Consider the following 25,754-nt stretch of genomic DNA (forward strand, 5'->3'; position numbering starts at 1 on the left):
GGTTTTGTGAAGGGTAGGTCATGCCTCAGTAACTTGCTCACGTATTATAACACAGTGACGGCTGAACTGGATAAGGGTAATGGGTTTACGGTGATTCTACTGGACCTCTCCAAGGCCTTTGACAGGATTCCACATGGAATTCTAATCAGTAAATTGCAGCATATGGGAATGGACATAGGGTTGGTGAGATGGATAGGAGGGTGGTTGACGGAGAGATATCAGAGAGTGGTTTACTCGGGAGTAGAGTCCACAAGACGGCCTGTGACTAGTGGTGTGCCACAAGGATCTGTTCTTGGACCAGTGCTGTTTAATTTGTTCATAAATGATATAGGAAATGATCTGAGAGGAACAGTTCATTTGTTTGCGGATGATGCGAAGTTGGGTAGGGCAATAGTGAATGCAGATGACGTCAAAATTTTGCAGGATGATTTGGATAGATTGGAGGTCTGGGCTAAGGAGAATGGATGTCAGTTTAATGTGGCAAAATGTAAGGTTATGCATTTTGGGGTGAAAAGATTGGAGGCAGTTTACTGCATTGGTGGAACCCTGCTCCAGGAAATTGATGAGGCACGAGATTTAGGAGTGTTGGTGGATAGGGAATTGAAATTTAGGGGACACATTGCAAAAGTGACCAAAACAGCTCATCAAATCACTTGGTTGCTGAAGAATACGTTGACAAGCAGAGACAAGCAGGTTATTGTTCCTCTCTATCGAGCCTTGATAAGACCCCATCTAGACTACTGTGCTCAGATTTGGTCACCTAGGTTTCTTCTTGATGGGGAGGATGTGGAAAGGATCCAGAGGCGAGTGACCAAGATGATAGCAGGTCTGTGGAATGAACCGTATGAGAACAGGTTGAGGATTTGTAGGTTGCAAAAATTGGTTGATAGGCGGAGGAGGGGAGATATGATTGAGACATTCAAATTACTGAAGGGTTTCTATAAAATTAATTCAGAAGATATTTTTGAGAACAGGGCTGGTTGTGGGAGGACTAGGGGACATCCATGGAAACTGGGCAAAAGTGTGGTTAGTAAAGGTGTTAGAGCTGGGTTCTTTACTTTTAGAGTAGTGAATGAGTGGAATGCGCTCCCTGAGTCTGTAGTGGATGCTGTGACAGTGAATGAGTTTAAGGCGAGGTATGATAGATACTGTATGAATGTCAGATAGTTGTGATGAATATGATTTGGGGCCTCCCTCGATGAGTCTAACGACTCCCTGGAGTTGCCCGTAATAATAGTAATAATAGTAATATATTATGCATCACAATCAATGATACTGGATTTCAGGAAATAGTTAAAGCTAGGGTCTTATGGTTTAATGGTGAACAAAGAGTTGAAGTCCAGTGGACATATTGCAAAAGTTGGTAAAAGTATTACTTGGAAAATTAATTGAAAAACACACTAACAAGTAAAGAGAGGGGGGGGGTTGTTATTCCTCTTTATAAAACTATGATTCTATGATTTGGCTGCATAACATATGGGTTTCTTAGTGATCAGGAGGTGGTGGAGAGAGTTGTGAGCAACATTCCCTTTAATTGTTACTGGTCCATGTGTGCATGAAAAAAAATTTTGCGTGCAAGTTTCCATTCTCAGACTCAATGTATATGATAGTTTCTGCATGTTGTTCTTTACATCAGCATTGCCTTTTCATCACATCACATTTGTCCATCCAAACAAATTTAAGTGAATTTGCAGTCCTATTTTCCACTTGAATTTCAACAGTGACATTTTGAGAGTTTAACGTACTATAACTGCTAATGTAATATTTCTCATATTAACGTGGCCCTTTTTTCTAATGTAGCTATAATGTGTAAAATGATATTAATTTTACAACTTATAGCTAGACTAGCTAAGTTAATTAAATTAATTCATGTAAATCAGTATAGCTACAGAAATCCATCACCATATGCATGTGTTCAAGTGACTACTGTCTAAACCACATATGGGCAACCTCCGGCCCTCTTCTTCTTTTGATCCGGCCCTAATCTATTTCAGCGAAGTTTGTCTGATTCATGGTGGGAGAAAACATGGCATGTTCTACTAACTCACATTAAGCTGATGTCATATGACTTGCGCAAAATACACTACGTTTTCTCCAACCAGGGCTCTTTTTCACTTTGACTAGTCGAGTGTGTGAACTTGTTATAATGTGTCAGTTCAGTACTTGCGTTGGTGTTGTGCTTTGTTCAGTGCCTGCATTGATGTTATGTTCTGTTCGGTGCCTGTGGTGTAGAAGACAGTTTTGTTTGACAGTTCTGAATATCACTTATAAATTTGGGACAATGTCAGGGGTTATTGCAAAAAAAAGAAAAGTAGATGCAGAGAATCGTCAATTTCAAGACAACTGGATGGAGGATTATTATTTTATTTTGAATAAAGGTTTGCCTGTATGTTTGCTGTGCAACGAATCAGTATCCGTTAACAAAGAATACAACTTGAAGAGACATTTTATTTCGGGACATGCGGATCACCAAAAATTGATGGACAACTACGAAAAGATGAAATACAGAATCCGTGTGTAGAGGCTTAACTGCTGTGAGGACATCATATTGGAGGTTTAATGGATTGTATACAACACTCAGAAAGGATTAAAACAGAATTTAATACTTCCTATATATTTCTTCTCAGTAAATGAGACATCTTCAGGGATTACAAAAAAACTAATGTAACATCAAAAACAAATAACATACAATACTAAGCCCAACCACGTGGGTGACACTAAAGTCCTATTTAGGTGGAGCACCCTCTAAGGGCGGTTGTAGGTGGCCTGGAATGTAAAGTGGGACCTCTGGTGATAAACGTTTCCCAAATCTTAGGAAGCTTAATGCAACCATATTTGTTGAGATTTGGTTGGTTCCTGAGAGCTGCTGCTGATTCTAAGAATAGTCTCTCTTTTTTGAATTTACTGTGGTGGAGCATGGTGGTTTTTTTCCATGAGATCCTGTGGGTTGTATCCAAGACATGGTCAGCCAAGCCTGACTGACCATAGTTGTGTTTGCAGATGTATGACTTATGTTCCTCCAGGCAGATAGTTGCTGATCTGCCTGTCTGTCCAAAGTATGCCAGTTTACATGAACAGGGTACTTTATAGACTCCAGGCACTGGAGAGGAGGAAGTTTATCTTTTGTAGAGCAGATAAGGGTAGCAAGTTTGTGGTGAGACTTAAATGCTGTGTGTAGGTTGTACTTTTTTAAAATCTTGGCTATTTTTTCTGATGTGCCACGGATGAAGGGTATGGTGATGGCATTTCTAAACTCTTTCTGAAGAGAAGACCGAGGGGAGGGGGAAGGACCTGATTATTTTTTTAATACTGTGATCACTGTAGCCATTGGGGAGGAAGGTGTTGTGTATGTGGTCAAGCTCAGTTGTAAGGGCGGTTCCACTGGGACAAAGATTGTGGGCTCTCTTGGTAAGAGTTTTAATAATGCCATATTGTTGAGAGGGGGGGGGAGAGTTTGTGAATGTATCTACCTGTGTGTGTGTGGGTTTTTTGTATACAGTGAAGGCAAGTGTATCATTAGGCAGGTGTGTGACTAAGGTGTCTAGGAAGGGTAAACAATTGTTCTTTTCCTTTTCCATTGTAAATTGGATTCTTGGATGTAGGCTGTTGAGGTGACTGAGGAAAGAGTCTAATGCGTCTGAGTCATGAGGCCAAAACACATTGTCTACATATCTTAGCCAGATAGAAGGTTTGTGAGGGGCTGAGTCTTTTTTGTAATCCCTGAAGATGTCTCATTTTCTGAGACGAAATATATAGGAAGTATTAAATTCTGTTTTAATCCTTTCTGAGTGCTGTATACAATCCATTAAGCTTCCAATATGAAATACGGAAGTTGAAGAAGAATTTGGATACCCAGCTGCACATGTTCAACAAGCAAAGAATGCAGCACCACAGCATTGTCAAAGCCAGCTTTGTGGTAAGCGAAAAAATCGCTAAGCATTCTAAGTCATTTGGTGAAGGAGTATTTATCAAAGAATGTCTGCTGGATGTTGCAAGTATAATATGTCCTGAAAAGAAAAAATACTTCGAGAATATTCGTTTGTCGAGATGTACTGTTGTCCAATGGATAGAAATTATGGCTGATGATATCAAAAAAAAGTTTAAAAGAGAAGATTGCTAGATTGGAAGCATTTTCAATTGCTTTGGATGACAGCACTGATGCCTCCGATGCAGCACAACTAGCAATATTTATTCGAGGAGTCGATGCAGATTTCAACATCACAGAAGAATTATTGGCGCTTCGACCGCTAAAAGGAACAACTACTGGTGAAGATATATTTGAAACAGTCAACACAGTCTTTGAGAGATTTGGGGTTCACTATCTGACATATGCACTAATGGAGCCCCTGCAATGGTTGGTGCACAGAATGGATTTATTGGAATAGTTCATGAAAGTGCAATAAAACTACAGATCCATCCGGAAAATTTAACAAATTTTCACTGCATTATCCACCAACAAAATCTGTGCGCAAAATCGATTAAATTCACAAATGTTATGGAAGTTGTAGTAGCCAGTATTAACTGTATTAAGTCACGTGCACTTAATCACCACAAATTTAAGGAGTATTTGGCAGACCCATTTCCGGATTATGAAGATGTGTCTTATTATTGTGAAGTGAGGTGGTTGAGTAAAGGTAAAATGTTAAAACGATTTTATGATCTGAGACAAGACATTGCAGATTTTATGGACATGAAAGGAAACACAATTAACCAAGTAAAAGATGATGAGTGGGTGTGTGATTTATCATTCCTTGTAGATGTCACCAGATACCTAAATGAACTGAATCTTAAATTGCAAAAACAAGGACAATTGGTTCATGAACTGCATGGACATGTCAAAGCTTTTTGTAATAAACTAAGATTGTTGGAAAGTCAGATAAGAGCTAAAAATTGTTATCATTTTCCTACTCTAGCAACTTATAAAAATATCCCTTATAATTGTTATGGAGATGAACTGAAGGCACTAATAGAGCAATTTGATACAAGGTTTGCCGACTTCAAAAACAAAGACCACATTCGCTATATTTGCTCATCCGATGGATGCTGATGTAAATAATGTGCCATAAAACTTACAGATGGAACTCATTGAGCTTCAGGCGGATTTAGTGCTAAAATCACAATTTAACAACATTGCTTTCACGGATTTTTATAAATTTTATTTGGTGGAAGAAAAATATACAAATTTACGCGCCTTTTCAAGAAAAATCATTTGTCTTTTCGGCAGCACATATATGTGCGAACAATTTTTTCGGGGATGAAATACAATAAATCAAAAATTCAGACAAGAATAACGGACGAAAACATCGAAAATTCGATGCGATTATCCTTAAGTAATATTAACTTCAATATTGATAGTTGAAGTACAAGGCCAATCTTCACATTAAATTGTTATGTCGTTCATTATATTATAAAATTTATGTAGAGCTTTATACCAAAGCATTATATTATAAATAAATGAAATATGAAGTAGCAACTTGTTTTAATTCATTTAATATTAATTTATTTTATTTAATAATTTGGTCCCCCGAACTAGGAAAGGTTGCCCATGCCTGGTCTAAACTGTAAACACTATAAACAAATATGCTTCTGTAACTTGCTGGTGTTGGCATCAGTTGGCCCACATGATATAGGCTAAAACAACTAATTGAAGCGTATTAAGATGATGAAATGGATTAAAGTAATATTGGATAATAATTTAATAATTTTTGACTGTAAATTAGAAATTCTCATCATCATCATCAAATTCCTGACATTTACCCTCAAGGAGTGTACAGGGTATGATAGTACTACATGAAAAATTTACATCATTACTAACTTTCTCTCTATAATTTTCCTCCAAATCAGTCCATTATCTGTCAAGACTCCAGTATTATCAGATCTTATATTTCTGTCTTCTAAGGCACTTTTTACTGTATCAATCCACCTATATCTTGGTCTTCCTCTGGGTCTTTTTCCTGCCAACCTGGCAAAGAACAATGTTTTGCTAATCTTTCCTCTCCCATTCTGTTTAAGTGACCATACAACCTGAGATTAGCTCTGCTAACACATTCCTGGATGCAGACAATCAAGTTCTTTCCTAATATCCTCGTTTTTAATATGATATTGCCATTGATGCAATCTGTTCATGCTCCTAATTCTTTGTTCTATTCTATTATATTCTTTGGTCAAGTGTTTTACTTCTGACCCAGCTTTCAGATCCATAAGTTAAAATTGGTTTGAACACTGTCTTGTATACAGCTAATTTAGTGTTTTGGCTAATTTCTCTCTTATTCCATATAAATTTATTCAGTTGACTTCCTACTATACCAGCTTTGTTGATTCTGTTGTCTGTTTCCTTATTTAATTTACCATCTTCACTAAAAATCGTGCCTAAGTAGCTGAAATGTTTTACTTGTTCTACAGGTTCCCCATTCACAACACAATTGACATTTTCAACAATTCTATCTATTTTCATTGTCTTTGTCTTTTTAATGCTGACCTTCATACCATATCTATTACAACAGTTATTCAATTTAGTCAGGGAATCTTGCAGACTTGTAGCGGATTTATTTAGAAGTATAACATCATCTGCATGAAGCAAAGAACTGAGATTAATATCTCCAATTTTGATATCAGGTTTAATACCACTTTCCTTCATAACGTGATCCATATAGATAATGAATAACAGAGGGGATAATGTATATCCTTGTCTTACACCAGATTTAACATTAAACCATCATCCTGTTGACTTACAACTCAACTAAAGACTATGTATTTTTTGATATAATGCCCCACTGACACTATACAACTGTAGTGTTTTGAATAGCTTCTTTCTTGGCACCTTGTCATATACTTTTTCCAGATCTACGAAACTTAAATACAGATCTTTTGTTATACTCCCATGACTTCTCAATTATTAGAAATTGTAGAAATATTAGAAAGAAATTCTGAAAGTAAAAATTTTATGGGTACAGTTATGAGGTGTGTGCACTCCCTTTTCGATCAGTATAGCTGCTCGTGCACACAGACACAGCTTAAAGGGAACATTGGTTCACAGATGAGTGTCCAAGATGGTGACAGATGTGTGGAATGCTGCCTATGAGGATAGTCGAAGTGTGTGGGTTGCAAAGTTTAATTGATATTGGGAAAAAAGAGGACATAATAGAAACTTATAAGTTGTTATAGACGTTGCACCTTTTCATTACTTGTATATAATAAATTAAAGATGCCAAGAAATTATATTCTTGTTTAATTCTTTATCCAAGAGTAACAAACAAAGTTTGCATGAGAAGTTTCTTCATGACTATGCTACCTATATGTAGTGGTTAATGACTTCAAATTAATTGACTTAGTATCCCTTAAGGCATCAGTTACAAAGCATAGATCCTTTCAGGTGTATGTATGATACTATGCTTTATAGGAAGGATTACCACCTGGACCAGTTTTGACCTTTGTCGAGGTCTCATCTGTGGGAGCCAGACCCAGAAGAGATTATAATGAAGTATTGCAGAATCAGGTATTCATATAATGTATATATGAATTATAGAATACATATATTGTAGAGTCATAATGATGTGTGCTTTGCATTATGGGATACTAAGGTATTTAATGTGAAGTCATCAGCCACTACATACTAGTAGCCTAGTCACGAAGAAACTTCGTGTGCAAACTTTGCTTACACTTGGATAAAGGGTTAAACAAGAATAAATTTCTTGCCATGTTTGATTTTATTTATAAACCAATTGAAAAAAACTTTCTACAACTGATGCACTATCTCTAACATCAATCTCTAATTTCTTGTTACACAATTCATGCTTCCTTTCATGTCATTGGTGCCAACCATTACTATCATCTCCTGTACATTTCACTGTGCTTCATTGCCATTGCCAGACTCTCTAATATTCCTCCTGGTATTAGCACTCCTTGGGCACCCTGCTATGCACATCCCACACATGATACCATGATTGACTGTTCTGTGGAATGCTTCCTATGAAGATAGATTGAGGATTTATGGATTGCAAAAAGTTGGTAAGTGAAAAAGGGTGATTATGATAGAAACATTTACGTTACTTAAAAGATCTTATAGGATTAATGCAGGGGAAATGTTTCAGCACTTGGCTAAAGAGGCAAAACAAGAGTTCATCCCTGGAAGTTGGGTAAGAGTGTGGTTAGCAAGGGCCTAAGAACTAGAGTTTTCACTTGGAGAGTGGCAAATGAATGGAATAGGTTGCTTGAGTCAGTTGTGAGTACTTTGTCTGTTAATGGTTTCAAGGAGAGGCACAATAGATATTGTGTTGATAGTTTGGGTCTCCCACAATGAATCTTAGGACTTCATTGAGGTGCTCATGAAATAATAACAATAATTATAATATCTTATGTGTGACTTAATAGGCATCCAAAAAATTGGGATTCCTCTTTTGCACAAAGCATTACTTTTGCTTCTAATCCCTATTAACCATGTACAAATCACAAATCCACCCATCCATTGAGTGCTGCTCACACATCTGGAAAAGGTTTCCCCCTGGTAGCGCCATAAAACTATTCAACACCGTACAGAAGAGAGCAAACTGATTAATGACTCATCTTACCAACTCACTCCAACCACTCTCACACAGATGAGAGTGGTTGGAGTGAGCATGCATTGTCTATAAATAATTCCATCCCCCCCTCTTTCCCAAATCCATCGAAACACATGCAACTGCCATCCAACACCCCCTTCACAATCCAGCTCCATACTTGTAGAACAAGTTTTTCTTCCTTCTTCTTCATTTCTACTGCTGTTGTATCTGGAACAGCTTCCCCTCCTATGTGTTCCCCAAGGAATGCAATGCACAGGCCTTCAAATCCAATGTGTACAAATTCCTCCTTTCCCAATTTGCTTCCCATACACAGTACTATCATGCTATAGGCTGACCAAACAGTGTCAAATTAAGATTTGTTCTTTCTCTCTGACTAATTGTAAACAAAAACAAATCTCAGACTAATATACATACATACATACATCTTCAAGGCCCACCTTTCCTAATTGGGAAAGGTGGGCCTTGAAGGGGGAAACAGCTGCAAGAGGAACTTCCAATGGTCACGATCCTCTGCCACCAAGCTCAGGTGTTCTGGTGGGATTCCCAAATGTGTCCACCCAATGTTTTGGATATAATCTATAATCAGTGAGTCCTTGGCCTTCCACGTGGCCTCCCACCCTCTGGCTTGGCAAAGAGGGCCTGCTGAGGGAGCCTCTCTTGTGGCATTCTAACCAGGTGGCCATACCAATGTAACTGTGATCTCTCAACATGGAGAAGTAGTGGTTGAGTATTGAGGGCTTCCCGAATTGCAGAGCTTCTGACTTTGTCGAGTCTTGTCAGCCCCACAACCCCTCGAAGGAACCTCATTTCAGCTGCTTGGATTCGTGTCCACATTCTTTCAGTTATTACCCAACTCTCATGATCATAGGTGAGGATGGGGACATGGACTGTATTGAAGACAGCCAGTTTTGCCTTCTGGCTTAACTCCCGCTTCAATACTACCGAACGGCCAAGCTCCCACAATATTGAGCTTGCTAAGCCAATTCGAGTATCTAGCTCTACGTCCCATTTTCCATCATTCGTGAATATGGACCCAAGGTATTTAAACTTCTCCACCTGCCTCATTGGGACTCCACTTACATGTAGAGTGCACTGGAATGGTTGTCTTGAGACCACAAATGTTTCAGTTTTGGCCACACTGATCTTCATTCCGGCATCTGCACAAACAGCTACAAACCTATCCAGGGTCCGCTGGAGATCATCTGTGGAAGAGCTTAGCAGAACTAGGTCATCTGCTAAAAGCTGACGTCCAATGCTACATCTTCCAATTCTGACACACTCACTGCCTCAGCTGTGTCGATCAATCCAGTCCATAAATATTATGAAAAGTAGGGGTGACAGAACACACCCTTGGCGGAGGCTAATGGAGACTGTGAAAGGTTCAGACTTTGTGCTGTTTACCCTGACACAAAACTCTGGGCATTCATACAGGGACTTGATGGCAACGAATAGTTGGCTATCCACTCCATACTCCTGTACTACTTGCCAAAGCTTATCCCGAGGAACCCGGTAATATGCCTTCTCCAAGTCCACAAAACGTGTAGACATTCTTGGCATATTCCCAAGATTTCTCAAAGACTTGCCTTAAAGTGAAGATTTGGTCAGTTGTGCTTCTACCAGGACGAAAGCCACATTGTTCTTCCTGGAACTTTGACTCAACTATGCTCCTGCGCCGTCTTTCCAAGCACCTAGCATAAACTTTCCCAGGCAGGCTGAGCAGAGAGATGCCATGATAGTTACTGCAATCCTTCTGGTCTCCCTTCTTGAAGATTGGTATTATTATGCCTGTCTGTCATTGCTTTGGTGCTTGCCCAGATATCCAAGCATCCTGACACACTCGAGTCAGCCAGAAAACACCATCTCGATTTAAGGCTTTTAGCATTTCGGGCCAAATTTCATCATCGCCAGCAGCCTTGCCCAATTTTAGCGATTTTATTACTAAATGGACCTCTTCTGCTGCTGTGAGACTAGTCATTGCCTTGATCTGCGCCTCTTGGATGTCCACAACTGCTGGGCCACCCGGGTTAAGAAGGCTCTCTCAAAGTATTCCCTCCATCTGTGGAGGATATCCTTCTTGGTTGTTAAAAGTGCACCATCAGAGGCCTTAATTGCCCTTGCTGTGCACGATTTCCTTCCTCGAAGGCGGCAGATGGTCTACCAGAATACTTTGTTTGCATTTGCATAGGATGAGTCTAATCTTTCTCCAAAGGATTCCCAAGCCTTCTGCTTTGCTGTCTTTACTGCCTCAGCATTCTGCAAACGCATCTCAGGTGACCTGATCCTAAGCCATGTTAGGTAGGACTCCGTTTTTGCCCGGACAGTTTTTTGGACTTCTTGGTTCCACCAAGGTGTCTTTTTTCTCACTGCCCGTTGCCACACCGAGCCGCTTTCTGCCACAGCATGAGAGTGCAGAGGCAGTGACAGCTGTTCTGAACAGCTTCCACTCCTCCTCAACATCTGCATTATGCTTGGGAATCTCTTTGAACCTGGAGGAAATGTCATCTGCAAAAATTCTTCCTCACAGCCTCATTTTCCAATGCCTCCCATTTCTCACGGTATAGCTGCTTAGGCCTACCAGCATTGATGGTAGCATCTGGTTTCTGAAGCCGTAGAGTGCACACAACAAGGTGGTGGTCAGTTGACAGTTCTGAACCTCTTCTCACACGAACGTCCAACACTGAGGAAAATAGGTCTGCTGAGACTGTAAAGAAGTCAATGAGAGACCTTTGTTCTAGTGTATCCCTGTACCAGGTATACTTATGGCCTTCTCAGTGCTGGAAGAAGGTATTCATTATGGACAAGCTGTTAGTACAGCAGAAGTCCAATAATTTCAACCCATTCGCGTTAAGGTCAGGGGCGCTGTTCCTCCCAACTACACCCCTCCATGTCTGGTCATCTGTTCCAACGTGTGCATTAAAGTCACCCATTAGCAGGACTGATTCCATGTCTGCCACTCTGTCAAAAGCAGCATCCACTTCCTCTAAGAAAGCAGAGTATTCTGACACCACAGCCAAATCATGGTTTTTCATCTGAAGCCTTAACACACATACTGTTCCCCCAATGGGATCTACTTAGCAACACAGTCTGACAGCTGGGGCTTGTGAGTATCCCCACACCCGCCTGAGCAGACATTGTCGGGCTCACACCAGAATAGTAGAGCTTCCACCCCTTATCCAGGTCAACAGTTCCAGAGCCTCTCCTCTTGGTCGAAGAAAGCCTAAGTCTAGCCGGTAGCGCTTGGCTTCCTCAACCACTTCCAACTCCTTCCCTGTCAGAGAGAAGATGTTCCAGTTGAAGCATCTTTCTCTAAGAAACACACAGTCTATCAAGCCTCATCGAGGGGAAGCCCCCCCGAGAAACACAAAATCTATCATACCACTCCTTAAACTCAATGACTGTTCTTGTTCTCACCACTCCATCAGGCAATGCATTCCATGGTTCAACCACCCTCCATGCAAAGAACCACTCCTCACCCTCTTAGCAAACAGTTTCCTTTTGTAACTTCCAGGGATGGCCTTTTGTCATCACTCCTTCCCACTGTTCAACCAAGCGAAAGAACTCCCTAGTGTCAACCTGGTAACCACCTCTCAACAGTTTAAAAGTCTCAATCATATCACCTCTCCTTCTCTATCCACCAAACTCTGCAGTCCACATTCCCTCAGCCGATCCTCATAACTAACATGGTACAGTTCTGAAACCATCTTTGTTATCTGCCTTTGTACCCTTTCCACAGTTAATTTATCCCCTTCAAATCCTGGGGACCAAATCTGAGAACAATAGTTTAAGTGTGGGCTGATCAGAGACTTACACAACGGAATGCATGTCCACGTAAATCTCATTCTTCCTTTGAATCTGTTTTATCTTCCATCCTGGCAGTTTAAACAAGATTCATTCATCAAAACCCTATTCTTTTTGATTTTATATGCTTCCATTTTGTTTAATGACTATCACTTTAGATTAGCACTGCTCATACATTCTTAAATGTTGACAATGCCAAGTTTGTTTCTAATATCTTGATTTTTAAGATATTCTGCTATCAATGCCATCCATTTACACCACTGATTATTTCAGAACTCTATCATATACAATATGGTCTCTAGTCTTTGATCAACCAATTTTATTTCTTATACATAAGTTGAAATTGATATGGGAAATTTTTTTGATTTGGTTATATTGTATGTTATACTTGACAAAAAATTATGTTCTTGCTTTAATCTTATACTCAAGTATAAGCGTAAGCTTGAAATAACTTCATGGATATTTAATAATAAAGTGATACACCTTTTTTTCCTACTTGTATATAGAAAATATATCATTTTTGCATCAGTTTAACATGCAAGATTGAAAATAGCCTGGGTAGTGAATATTCCCATGATTTTGCATTATTGGAGTCTAAATCAGTTGATGTGAAGCCAACAGCTTTTATATACATGTTGACCAGTTATGAATTTATTTAATACTTATGCGTATGCTTTGGTATAGAATTAAAACATGAATATACAAGGGTGGTCTGAAAAGTTCTCGGCCTAACAATAACTAAACAAATTTATAATTTCGAAATTATTTTTATTTTTCAACATAATCTTCCTTAAGACTAATACATTTATTCCAACGATGCTCCAGAGCTATTATCCTGTCCTTGTAGTGGTTCTCAGTAAGATCTGCAAAATACCCCTCTACAGCTGCAATCAAATTGATTCAAAGAAAAGCGCTGACCAGCGAGGAAGAGTTTTAGTTTTGGGAAGAGATAGAAGTCAGAGTGAGCCAAATCTGGGGAATAGGATGGATGTTCCAACAATTAATAGTGCAGATCCCTTACTTAATTTTCCCATTGCCAAAACACCTTTGTGGGCAGGTGCATTGTCCTGATGAAAGTTGATTTTTTTCTTTTGCAAACCTTTTCTGACAAATTTTTTCATCTAGTCTGGTTAAAAGATCGGAATAATATTCCCCAGTTATTGTTTTACCCTTTTCAAGATAATTAATAAACAAAATGCCTTTGGCATCCCAGAACACCAATGCCATGACCTTTCCTGCTGATGGAACCGACTGTGTCTACTTTGGCACTGAACAAACGGCTTCTGTCCACTGTTTTAACTGCTGTTTGTATTCTGGTGTCTAATGGTAAATCCAAGTCTCATCCATAAGTAATAAATCGATGAACAAAATCAGTTTTATTCTTGTTAAAATGCTCCAAACACTGTTCAGAGATTTTCATGCGAGTGCATTTTTGATCTGATGTGAGCAAGCGCAGCACCCATCTTGCACAAAGCTTTTTCATTTGCAATTCTTCATGGAATATATATCCTACACATTCTTTTGAAATGCCTATAATCTTAGCAATTTCACGCACTTTGACTCGCTGGTCATCCAATACCATATCGTGCACTTGATCAATGATTTCTGTTGTTATTACACTTTTTGGATGTCCTTCATGCAGATCATCTTCATGGCTGGTATGGCCACGTTTAAACTTCGTAGCTTATTTCTTAATTGTCAAAAACGAAGGAGAAGAGTGCCCATAAACTTTTATGAACTTCGAATTAATTTCTTTTGCCTTGAACCTTCTTTTACAAAGAATTTTATAACCACATGGTACTCAATTTTATCCATTTCAAGGGATATAGAATATATCAAGGGATATATAACTACTTGATAGAATGACTTGCAATTTCACATGGATGCTTATGACAGATGTAGCAACTTTAAAAAAAACTTGATGCTAGTGTTGCCATCTATGGTCGAGGCCGAGCACTTTTCAGACGACCCTCGTAATTTCATGTCAGTTATGATATATTGTCTCATATATATCTATGAGACTTTATATATACAGATGGATTACAACGTATATATATTATATTATCTGTTATCTACTATCATATATTATCTCTCTCTATATGTGTGTGTGTGTGTGTGTGTGTGTGTGTGTGTGTGTGTGTGTGTGTGTGTGTGTGTAGATTACCACATGATTAGTTGGTGTGCAGTCTGCAGAGTATGGGAATAGATAGTATATTGGTTGGATGGATGATCTCTTTGAATGATACTGGCAGGTTGTTTGTGATGGAGCAGTATCTCAGAAAATGAGGTAACCAGTGGTGTGCCCTAGGATTCTATATTTGGGCTTCTGCTGTTTAACTTGTTTGTAAACAATATATCATGTGGTCTAAGTGGATATCTTCAGTTGTTTGCTGATGATGATGATGCAAAGTTGGGAAAAATTATAAGGTAGTGCTGATGTTAATTTCCTTCAGGAAGATTTGAAGAGACTTTTTACTTGAACAAAGAAGTGGGGTTGTAGTTTTAATATCAATAAGTGCAAGGTATTACATTTTGGAGTGCAGAAATATAAGGCTGTGTTCTATGTCAACAGTGCTGTACTGCAGGAAGTGGATGAGATTAGAGATTTGGGAGTGGCAGTTGACAGAAGATTGAAGTTTAGAGGGTATATTGCTAGTGTTACAAATGCTGTACATTGTAGTTCTGCTATGATAAGAAGTACTCTAACATGTGTAGGGATAAGGAAGTGGTTGTGCACTTTATAAAGCACTTGTCGGGCCACTCGTGGACGATTGTGCTCAGATCTGGTCACCTGGTTTTCAATGTGATGTTTAGACATTTGAGAGGGTCCAGAGGTAAGTGACTAAGACAATATTGGGACTTTGGAATGCTGGCTATGGAGAGAGAGAGAGAGAGAGAGAGAGAGAGAGAGAGAGAGAGAGAGAGAGGTTGAAGAAATGTGGATTGCAGAGTTTGGTGGATAGGAGGAAGAGAGGTGATATGATAGAGACATTCAAGTTAGTGAGAGGATTTCATCAGATTAATCTAGAGGGGATTATAAAAAGAGTAGAAGGTGAGAGGGGAAGAAACAGAGGTTATCTCTTTAAGTTATGTAAGAGTGTGGTGAAGAGTGGTGTGAGGAGTAGATTTTTTACATGGAGAATTGTCATTGAATGGAACGCAGTACCAGAATGTGTTGTTAATGCAAGGAGTATTAAGGATTTTAAGATTTGACATGATAAATATGTTGTCAGTTGAATGAACCTCCCACATTGAGTCTGCCGACTCCATGGAGGGTGCAGTAATAATAATAATAACAACAATATATATATATGCAGACACAGCTAGTTTAGTGTTTAGAGCTAATTTTTTTCTCATTTTATATAATTGTCTTCAACATGAAAACGGATAATATTCTATTATCCATTTTCATGTTGAATATGTTGTCTTAACTAAAATTCTGTCTAAATAGTCGAAATGTTAAAATGTTATACTTATTATTATTATTATTATTATGTGACACCTCCATGGTGTCCAAGGACCCATCGCTGGATGATACTCTACTCTACCTCACCAAATACTGGTGATACCTCACCCTCTCCACTGCTACTTAATTCTCCTACTACCACACTACTATCATCAGCAGCATCTACTGTCCATCATCGCCAAGAACGCTTGTGTTCTGAGGGCCGATTTATCTGTCTGCGGGATGAAAAACTCGAGTTTCCGGGAGAAAAAACCCTGCTACCTCCATATGAGATTGCTAACTCACCTTGAATTGAAAAAGCCCTATAAGGATTCCCCTCGTAACGCCAAGAATTGAACCCATATCTTTTCCAATCAAAGGGTGTAGTGTTCCGCTGTTTTTTATACTTGTTTTAATGATTCTACATTGAGTTGGTGCTTTCCATGTTCCTGTCTGTTTTCAGTGTCTTTTTTATTGCCGAATTTCATACCAAATTATGAAAACCATCTAAAACATCCTGAAGACTAGCACTGAATTCATTTGGGAGTATAGTCATCCCTCGACTTATGTTGGGGTTCCGTTCCATCCCGCAGGATGTAAGTCGTTCAGATGTAAGTTGATATATTAAATCAACAAAGTTATTGGGGTTTAGGGACTTAACCGTAATAAGTATACTGGCATTTTAATTTTTAAACCATACAAAACTATACTGTGCTTTACTACCACTATAAAAGAGGAGAATAATCACTGAAATCTTCCTCCACAATCACATCTTCATTACTTTCCCAATGTGAAGGACCAGGCTACAGTTCTTCTGGTGTAACCTTTGGTTTTTTGATGAAAATGTCCGATGTGCTTTGCTTATTCCTCCTCTTCTTTTCATCATAAATTTGTTTATAGCAAATAAACACATCATGTACTTTTCTTTCTACTAATAAGTAGCATTCAACATTGGGGGTCAATATCTTCACCCATTTTGAGAACATCGCTAACTTCAGAGAACACATCTGCAAGACTCCTTCACTGTGAATTGTTTAACTATCTCTTCTTGTTTCTCTTCCCCCCCCCCCTTTCCGTTTTTTATTCTTCCTTTTCTGCAACACGTTGTTCCTCCAGTTCGACCAATTCTTCATTTATCAACTCTTCACGGGCACGTTCTCTGAGTTGAACTATGCCGTCATCATTCACTTCAAGTTTGCTGGGCACACTATTTTTTCACTCAATTTACAAAGGTCTTCATTTTTTTCAAAACTTCCAAAAGTGTGCACAAATCTTTTTAATGTCTTTTTCCATATGCCACTCATACACTGAGAGGTCACTTCGCCCTGGCCACAGCAATATTTTTAATAGCATGATAAATATTGAATGCTTTGCAGAATTGCATGAGAGTCTGATCATTTCCTTCAGTGGCAGAAATGGCTTGTGAAAAAGTTCTCTGTAGATAATAAGTCTTAAATACTGAAAGAACTCCCTGATCCATCGGTTGGATCAATGAAGTAGTGTTTGGAGAAAGATCTTGGGGTGAAGATCACCGTTGTATGGTGGATGACTTGGAGCATTATCTAGAATTAATAAAGTTCTAAATTTTACATTTTCTTTCACACAATAGCTTTCCATTTCACTGGCATAACAGTTGATTAAGGCATCCACAAACAATTTTTGAGTCATCCAAGACTTTTTATTGCTCCGTTAATGAACTGAAGAGTATGCTTCCTAATATTTTTGACGACTCATGGATTCTCACTGTGCCATATCACAAATGATTTCAGTTTATATCCAGTCACATTGACCCCTAACAGAACCGTAATACAGTCTTTAAGAGTTTTGAAACCAGGCATAGATTTTAGCTTTTGGTGGATGAATGTCTGCTTGGACATTTTTTCCCAAAACAAAGAGGTCTCATCCATATTAAATATTTGCTGTGGCAAATAATTTTATCCAATATCTCGACAAACTCCTTGACAGCCTTCTCATCAGCACTTGCAGATTCACCATACATTTTCACATTATGTAGTGCAAAACTCTGCTTGAATCTCATGAACCAACCAGAAGAAGCATTGAATTTGTAGTTGTAATCAGACCCTCCTTTCTCCTTCAACATATTGAAGAGACTTAGTGCCTTAGCGGTTATGGTCTTAGTGCTAAGCTGTATGCGCTATTGGTTCAGGTCCTCTATCCAATGCAAGTATCTTTTCCATATCACCGATAGGACCTTGTTATTGCTTCGTCACTATTGTCGATTTAATGAAAGCGCATCCTTTTACAGCCTCTACGATTTTATCCTTATTTTTCAAAATGACTTAGAATAAGACCATCCGAAGTCGTGCGATCACATTGACAGGCTTATAAAGCAATACGAAGCTGGTAAGCCCATAGATGTGATTGCTTGCCTCATTTTATGTGATTCTTCACTAGGTTTTTTGATTGGACATGTAGGGGGCCATGTTGCACAAAATATTGCAAAATATTTAACGATAAACACACAAATAACCTATTTCTCAAACGCAAAATTAACAGAGGAACTGTTGAAGAAACTGAACACGGCACTGAATGCACTGTTGTCACTGCACATGATACATTTTTGCTAAATAGAAGCCTTTTCTCTTTATGCTCGCTTCTGTCTTGTTCAAAAGTATAGGCAAAAAATGTTATTTATTTCCTTATGGGATCATGGATGTATCTTTGAATGGACGTAACTCGAATGAACGTAAGTCAAGGTTCAGGACTGTATAACATTATCTGTATAAAGTAAAGAGCTGAGTTTAGTCCTATTTTATATCAGTTTTAATGTTACTTTCCTGCATAATGTAATCATTGAGATGCTGTATCACCCTTAGGGGATGCAGGAGAGGAGTCATGAACCGGTTGCATTAATTCATCATAAGTCCCCTCATTAGGGGAGGCTCAACCCATCTTAAGGGACAGATGGGAAGTATAGGATAGGAGAATGAGATGATCACATCCAAGACCTTTTATCCTCACATGTTCTCTGTCAACAACATGTTGCTCTGAGTAGTTGCTGCACAGAAACTTGAGAAATTCATTCTCTGTGCCCCCAGATGCCATCTCTTCATTGAATTCTGTATTGCCATAATGAAAATCACTCATGATGATCACCCATTTCTTATTTGCTAGGCTGATTTGTCTGTATATTTCCTTCTTACCACCTTCCTCATTATCAGATCTACTCGTATAGCAATATCCAACTAAATATTTCATTCTGTCCTCCTCTACCTCACACCATACTGCTTCTAAACCACTGCCATTTCTTGGCCTTCTCACTTTAAATGGGCATAACTCCTCTGCTATCATCAACAGCCCTTTCCCCTTCTTCCTTGTGTATCGTTACGAAAAACAGCATATCCCTCCATCTTTATACCTGTGAGAATGGCTTCTTCATCCAACCATGTCTCACTTATTCATACAATTTTTGGTGAACAAACTTGATTGATGCAACAGTTTCATTCCTCTTATTTCAGATAAGGGGAATGAAATTGTTGCATTGGTGGGTTTGGTATTCGTAAACAAATATAATAGCTCATTTCTGGTTCTATGATAAGTGCTACCAACACCACTTCTCAGATGTAATTCCTCTGTACATCTCGTTGCCAATCTGTGACAGGGACTAACAATTATAAGTACTTATAAATAGACATTATTATTATAATTATTATTTGACACCTCCAGGGAGTCCAAAGACTCATCGAGGGAGAGTGTGCCAACAGCATCGAATGATTGGTTCCCTTCCAACTACTAACTGCGCTCTAATTTACTTAACTGAGCCATTAGTAGCAGAGGCTCTACCAATCGACCAACCTTTACTGGCAAGGTAAGACTAGTTCAAAAATTATTACTGTGTTATCATGCATTCATTCAAATTGCTTTAGTCTTGCTTCAGTGGTAAAAGTGTGCCCAGAATCAAGGTGAATGTATCAGGACTGAGTGCAGGTAGCTAGTCTCCTCTACTATATGTGTTCATAATTTAATTAAGTGTTAAATGGTTTTTTCAAAAGCAGGCATTACTTTTTAACATGGCTCTGTATGTCATCTCTTCCTCCCTCCTTTTTTTCCCTTCTCAGTCTCTCTTGTTCTCCTAAGCTTTAGTGTTTCCTTTTCTTCAAGTAGACATTCAACAAGCTTCTTCTCGCATATCTCTAATAACCATATCTGCCTTGCATTTTAATAATTCCTCCATTCTCTGCTTTCTTTTCAGTATATTTCCCACTCTCATATTCATCTTATGCTTCATCTTTTCTTTTGATATGCTTCATTAACTACTATTGCTCATCTTGTAGTTTACTTTCCTTTCTTCTTTGAAAGGAAATTCTGTATTGTTTAGACATTTTGTGGTAATTTTTATTTGCTAATAAGAATTAGCAAATAATTAGCAGGTAAATCCAAATTTGTAAGAAAGTTCAGACTTTCTTACAAATTTGGGTTTAATTGGTATTATGTTTCGGTAAAATGATGATTAGCTTTATTTCTATGTAGAGTTTTTGTTTGTTGTGTATATTCTTCTGTCAAGATTGCATTATTCAGTCTCCCTGAAAAAGACCTAGAACATTTCCTTTTTCCTTATTGGGTTTGAATTCATCTTTCATTGCTGTGCATTACTGATTATACAGCATTCTTTCACCTTCTGCTTTTTCTGCTTAGCTTTTCTGCTTTTTTTTTTATCTCTTCTGTTCAATTAGTTTTCTCTCCTCTCTCTCTCTCTCTCTCTCTCTTTTCCCTCCATCTTAGTAGTTTTCTTGTTGTGCCTTATTTGTACAAGGATGGTCTGAAAAGTTCTCAACCATAGGTGGCAACACTATCGGCATGTTTTTTTTGTTTTTTTTCTAAGTTGGTACATCCGTCTAAGCATCCATGTGAAATTGCAAGTAATTTGTTTTATACAGCTGTCTGAAGCAAAAATGTGGTCTGTATCCCTTGAAATGGATAAAATTGAGTATCTTGCAGTTATAAAATTCTATAAAAAGAAGATTTAATGCCAAAAGAAATTCATTCCAAGTTCATAAAAGTTTATGGGCACTCTTCTCCCTCATTTTTAACAATTAAGAAATGGGCTGCCGAGTTTAAACATGGCCGTACCAGCCTTGAAGATGATCCACACCAAGGACGTCCAAAAAGTGTAACAACACCAGAAATCATTGATCAAGTGCAGAATATGGTATTGGATGACTGGCGAGTCAAAATGCATGAAATTGCTGAGATTATAAGCATTTCAAAAGAATGTGCAGGATATATTTTCCATGAAGAATTGCAAATGAAAAAGCTTTGCGCAAGATGGGTGCACAGCAGATCAAAAACGAACTCACAGGAAAATCTCTGAACAGTGCTTGGAGCATTTTAACAAGAATAAAACTGATTTTGTACGTTGATTTATTACTATGGGTGACACTTGAATTCACCATTACACACCAGAATCCAAACAGCAGTCAAAACAGTTGTTCAGTGCCAAAGAAGACAAAGTTGGTTCCATCAGCAGGATAGTCATGGCATCAGTGTTTTGGGATGCTAAGGGCATTCTGTTTATTATCTTGAAAAGGGTAAAACAATAACTGGGGAATATTATTCCGATCTTTTAACCAGACTAGATGATAAAATTCGTCAGAAAAGGTTTGCAGAAGAAAATAAATCAACTTTCATCAGGACAATGCACCTGCCCACAAAGGTGTTTGGTAATAGGAAAATTAAGGTATCTGCACTGTGAATTGTTGGAACATCCACCCTATTCTCCAGATTTGGCTCACTCTGACTTCTATCTCTTCCCAAAGTAAAACTCTTCCTCGCTGGTCAGCTTCGAATCAAGAGGTGATTGCTGCTATAGAGGGATATTTTGCAGATCTTACTGAAAACCACTACAGGGATGGGATAATGGCTCTGGAGCATCGCTGGAATAAATTAGTCTTAAAGAAGATTATGTTGAAAAATAAAAATAATTTTGAAATTATAAATTCATTTTTTCATTGTTAGGCTGAGAACTTTTCAGACCACCCTCGTATTATGAAATACTCATGCCTTACATTTATTAATGACCTTACTTGATGGAGGTCATTAACAAAGAAGGAAAAATTTTTGAGATACATTCGCATTCAAGTAGATATAAAAAGAAATATGTAAGTATGAATTCAATCATACTTGTATATTTCTTCCAAACCAAAATTAAAACATTCTTGATCTTTATTGACAGTTTTTATTATGATGAATTTATTATTATTTTGTAATCAAAATGCCTGATCAGGTCCTGTTATGCAAAGTAATAATGTAGCAAATAAGATTGCTAAATGCCTATATATGTGTGGATGGTTAGCCTGTCCTGTTTTGTGATCATTAGGGACATTGCTGTGGTGTGTGTGTGAATTAGAAGCAGTCTCATGTGTGAAAATATCGAAACTGGCAGCAAATGCTGATAGCAAGAGTGAGTGGAGGTCTGAGTAATAATTATCCAACCCTAAATATATTATACATTTTTGAAAATTATGGAGAGAACTACCGTGTTTTGGTAGTTGTCTCCATAATTTTCAAAAATGTATTCGGATCATTGTATAAGCTTAAAAGAAAGGACTAAATATATTATGTTAAAATGAAATGCCAAAGGCCCACTGTTGTGGTTTTCTGTTTGTTTGTCAGATGATATATGAAAAAAGAACCCTACTGCAATTGCTATTACTGATGTTGAAGTTTTTTTAAAATAATATATACATATATTAGTATAAAATAATATACTTTATTAATATACATATATTACTTTGAATTAAAAAGATATACATGCACATCAATACATTCTTGCATCATGTTAAATTTTCCTTTAGGAAGTGAGATGGAAAGCTGTGGTGTTCCTGTTGTTTGTGTTGTTGTAGAAGGGGGACTAAACACTATCAGGACTGTACTTGAATATGTGACAGATAGCCCACCTGTACCTGTTGTTGTTTGTGATGGCAGTGGTAGAGCAGCTGATCTTCTAGCCTTTGCCCATAAATATACAAAAGAGGATGCGTATGTGAAAATTTTAAAAAAAAATAAATGTTAATGAATAAGTATTATTTATCTAAATAAATTTCAGTGTGATATATGTGTATATATATATATGCATTCAGGAACATTGACTTGGTTGTTTTGATACATTATTATAAAGAGATTTAATGACTAAAACCGAGAATAATTGTAAGGCTTTAATGATATAAAACACTACTAGTTTCGGCTTTTGACAGCCTTCTTCAGGTGTCTTTTAAAAATAGGAAACAGCAATAAAACACTGAAGTTTAAAAACTGAGAAGCACAGGAAAATTGCAGTACATAATTGACATGAAAAAAACGTTGTATTTACATTTAAGTTGTTCTTTCAAACGTGGCATTGTTTGTTGAGTGCGTGCCTGCAGACTCTCATTACCATGATGAGTTTGAAAGAAAACACAATTTTTCTTTCAAACTCATCATGGCAACGAAAGATGTTTTCGGATCTATCCCAGCAGACTAAATGACCCTGCTGTTCATCATCAGGATTGTTCGAGAAAAGGACATGACTAGACAAGGCACTGGCATGTGTTCTTTTGTAAGAGATGTCTCTCTTGTGTTCCTCCATATGTAATTCAATGATTTATTTGTTTGACTAAAATAAGGGATATTACAATCACACCATATCTTATATACGCCAGGATATTTCAGATTATGATGATGATGATGCTTTGGATGGCTTACTAACGAGTGGATTTTTGGAAGTGTAGCGAATAAGGTTCTGATGTTGTACTTCTTAAGAACTTTAGCTAATTTTTCGGAAACTGAACTGATGTATGGGATGGAGATGTTACCCTTAAAGTTGATTATTTCTTCAGTGCAGTGGCTAGGAGGATTTAGAAGAAATGTTTTAATGGTTTTATCAGAATATTCATTTTGTCTAAAGACATGTGAGAGGTAATTAATTTCTTTTTGAAGTTCATCTAGGTCATTCAGAAGAGAGCGCGCTCACTTCTGAATGACCTCTTCATGGGTTAATGTTACTCTCTGTGTGTTAATGTTGTTGCAGGAGTGATGGTAAGGATGGACTGTCCCATGGAAGTGAATAGGTTCAGTTATGTCTTTAGTAAAAATTATGGGAATGGAAAGCTGAGGTTTCAAAATCACAGCAAAAAAAAAAGAAAGCAGGGATGAAGAATGGTTTGGCATTTGTTTATGAATGCCAGTACTATCAGAAATAATGACTAGTTTGAAGCATTCATTTAGTCTTCTCCCTCAAAAAAGTTTGGTGGAGTGAGACACAGTTGATCAAGAATAATATAGTGATGGGAATAGAAATGAGAATAAGAAAGATAAAAGTGGGTGATGAAGGTACTTTTAATGATAGTAAAGTGCAATTACAAGTAATTACAATCAATGGTTTGCTTGTTCAAAATAAAAATACTAGAGGGAAGCAGAGCCAGTGATGCCAGTTGAGATTAACAAGACACAATATAGGATGTTATTATAGACTTAGATGTATAGAGGTAATTATTGTTCAATGTGTAGGTAAATTAAGTTGCTGACTCGCTGCACCTGATATTCATTTTTATCTTTCGTTTCATCTACCTCAGTTCTGTGAAGCAGCCTTTCCCATGAAGTATTCCCAGCACTATAATCTCATTTCATTCCTTCAGTCTGTTTTGGATTCGTTAACTCGTAGTCTCACATCCTACATTACCTACATCTACATAAATATCACACTACCTACAAATCCATACTTTCTCTCATCTCCTGTTCAGTCCCTCCACAAACACATCATTCGCATTTTGGCATGCATGCACGTTGCACTCACAACATCAAACCATTTTAGAAAAATTGTCGTAATTAATGCCATTTGATTTTCACGCAGCTCGCTTAGTTGACCTCGTGTGTATCACCATTGTGTTCCATTCGAGGGAAGAATCAAAAATGCAATAAAAAAAAGTCAGTTAGAAATCCACAAGGCCACTAATCATGCAGACACACTAATTTATAAAATAAACAGTAGTATGTATTATACTAAAATGTAAGCAGCATTGCCAATTATTACACAAAATAGCACTTATCTTTTCCGAATTTTTGGAGCTCTTTACCAAAATTAAGCATATCGCACCTCTGTAGTGGCTGATTATTCTTTAAGGAGCTACTCTTTTTTTTTATTTTATTTCCAATCAGGAGGCATTATATTAAGTTATTTATTAATGAAAATTTAAATTTGAAAGAAAAATAAATCATATATACATGAGTAATATGAAGATCACATTGAAATTCTCAAAAATGCTGATTATTGTTTAAGGAGCCACTCTTTTTTTTTTATTACCAATCAGAAGGCATTATATTAAGTTATTTATTAATTAAAATTTAAATTTGAAAGAAAACTAAATCAGATCTTCATACTGCTCATGTAGTATGAAGATCACATTAAAATTCTTAAAAGCATGCTGCAAATGTTGTGAGGTGAGGAAAACAATTTGGAAAGTGAAAATCAAATGCATAAGTAACAATCTGTCAAAAGTTAGATATAAAAATGTTGAAACAAAGCAGATTTTGGAAGGCTATGCATTTAACGATTATAAAATTTAAAATTATGAACTAAACATTAGCACAAAAAAAGTAGTAAAGAAAAAAAAAATCAGCCAGTATTATTAAAGCTAGATTCTGGAATCTAGAATCTAGAGAGAATATATTAACCAGGAGAGAATATATTAACCAGGAGAGAATATATTAACTAATTGATTAATGCTACAATATTTTGAGTGTTCCCTTGTATTTTAGGATATATTACACTTATTTTACAAAATTCAGTAATACAGCTGACCTGCTGTAATGAATTTTTGTGATTTCCCTGAAAATTGAGTAATGCAGTAAATGATTCATTTTCTAGCTATTGGATGCTGATATATTGTATGATTTATTTTTTATAATAATAATGTTATTTAAAGCAAATTTTCTCATGTTTATCTAATTCTTAAATG

At 37.4% G+C, this 25,754-nt stretch overlaps 1 protein-coding gene across 1 annotated transcript in view; it reads left to right on the plus strand.

Annotated features, from left to right (window-relative positions):
- The window catches only part of Trpm (transient receptor potential cation channel, subfamily M), a 410,993-nt gene that overhangs the window by 147,794 nt on the left and 237,445 nt on the right, over positions 1–25,754 (plus strand). The window contains 1 exon segment of the mRNA XM_090403483.1: positions 22,617–22,800. Coding sequence (XP_090259609.1) covers positions 22,617–22,800 — 184 coding nt within the window.

The sequence above is a fragment of the Typopeltis vanoorti genome, chromosome 14 (genome assembly GCF_054136105.1).
Source record: "Typopeltis vanoorti isolate ZY-2024b chromosome 14, IOZ_Tvanoo_1.0, whole genome shotgun sequence".
Lineage (NCBI taxonomy): Eukaryota > Metazoa > Arthropoda > Arachnida > Uropygi > Thelyphonidae > Typopeltis > Typopeltis vanoorti.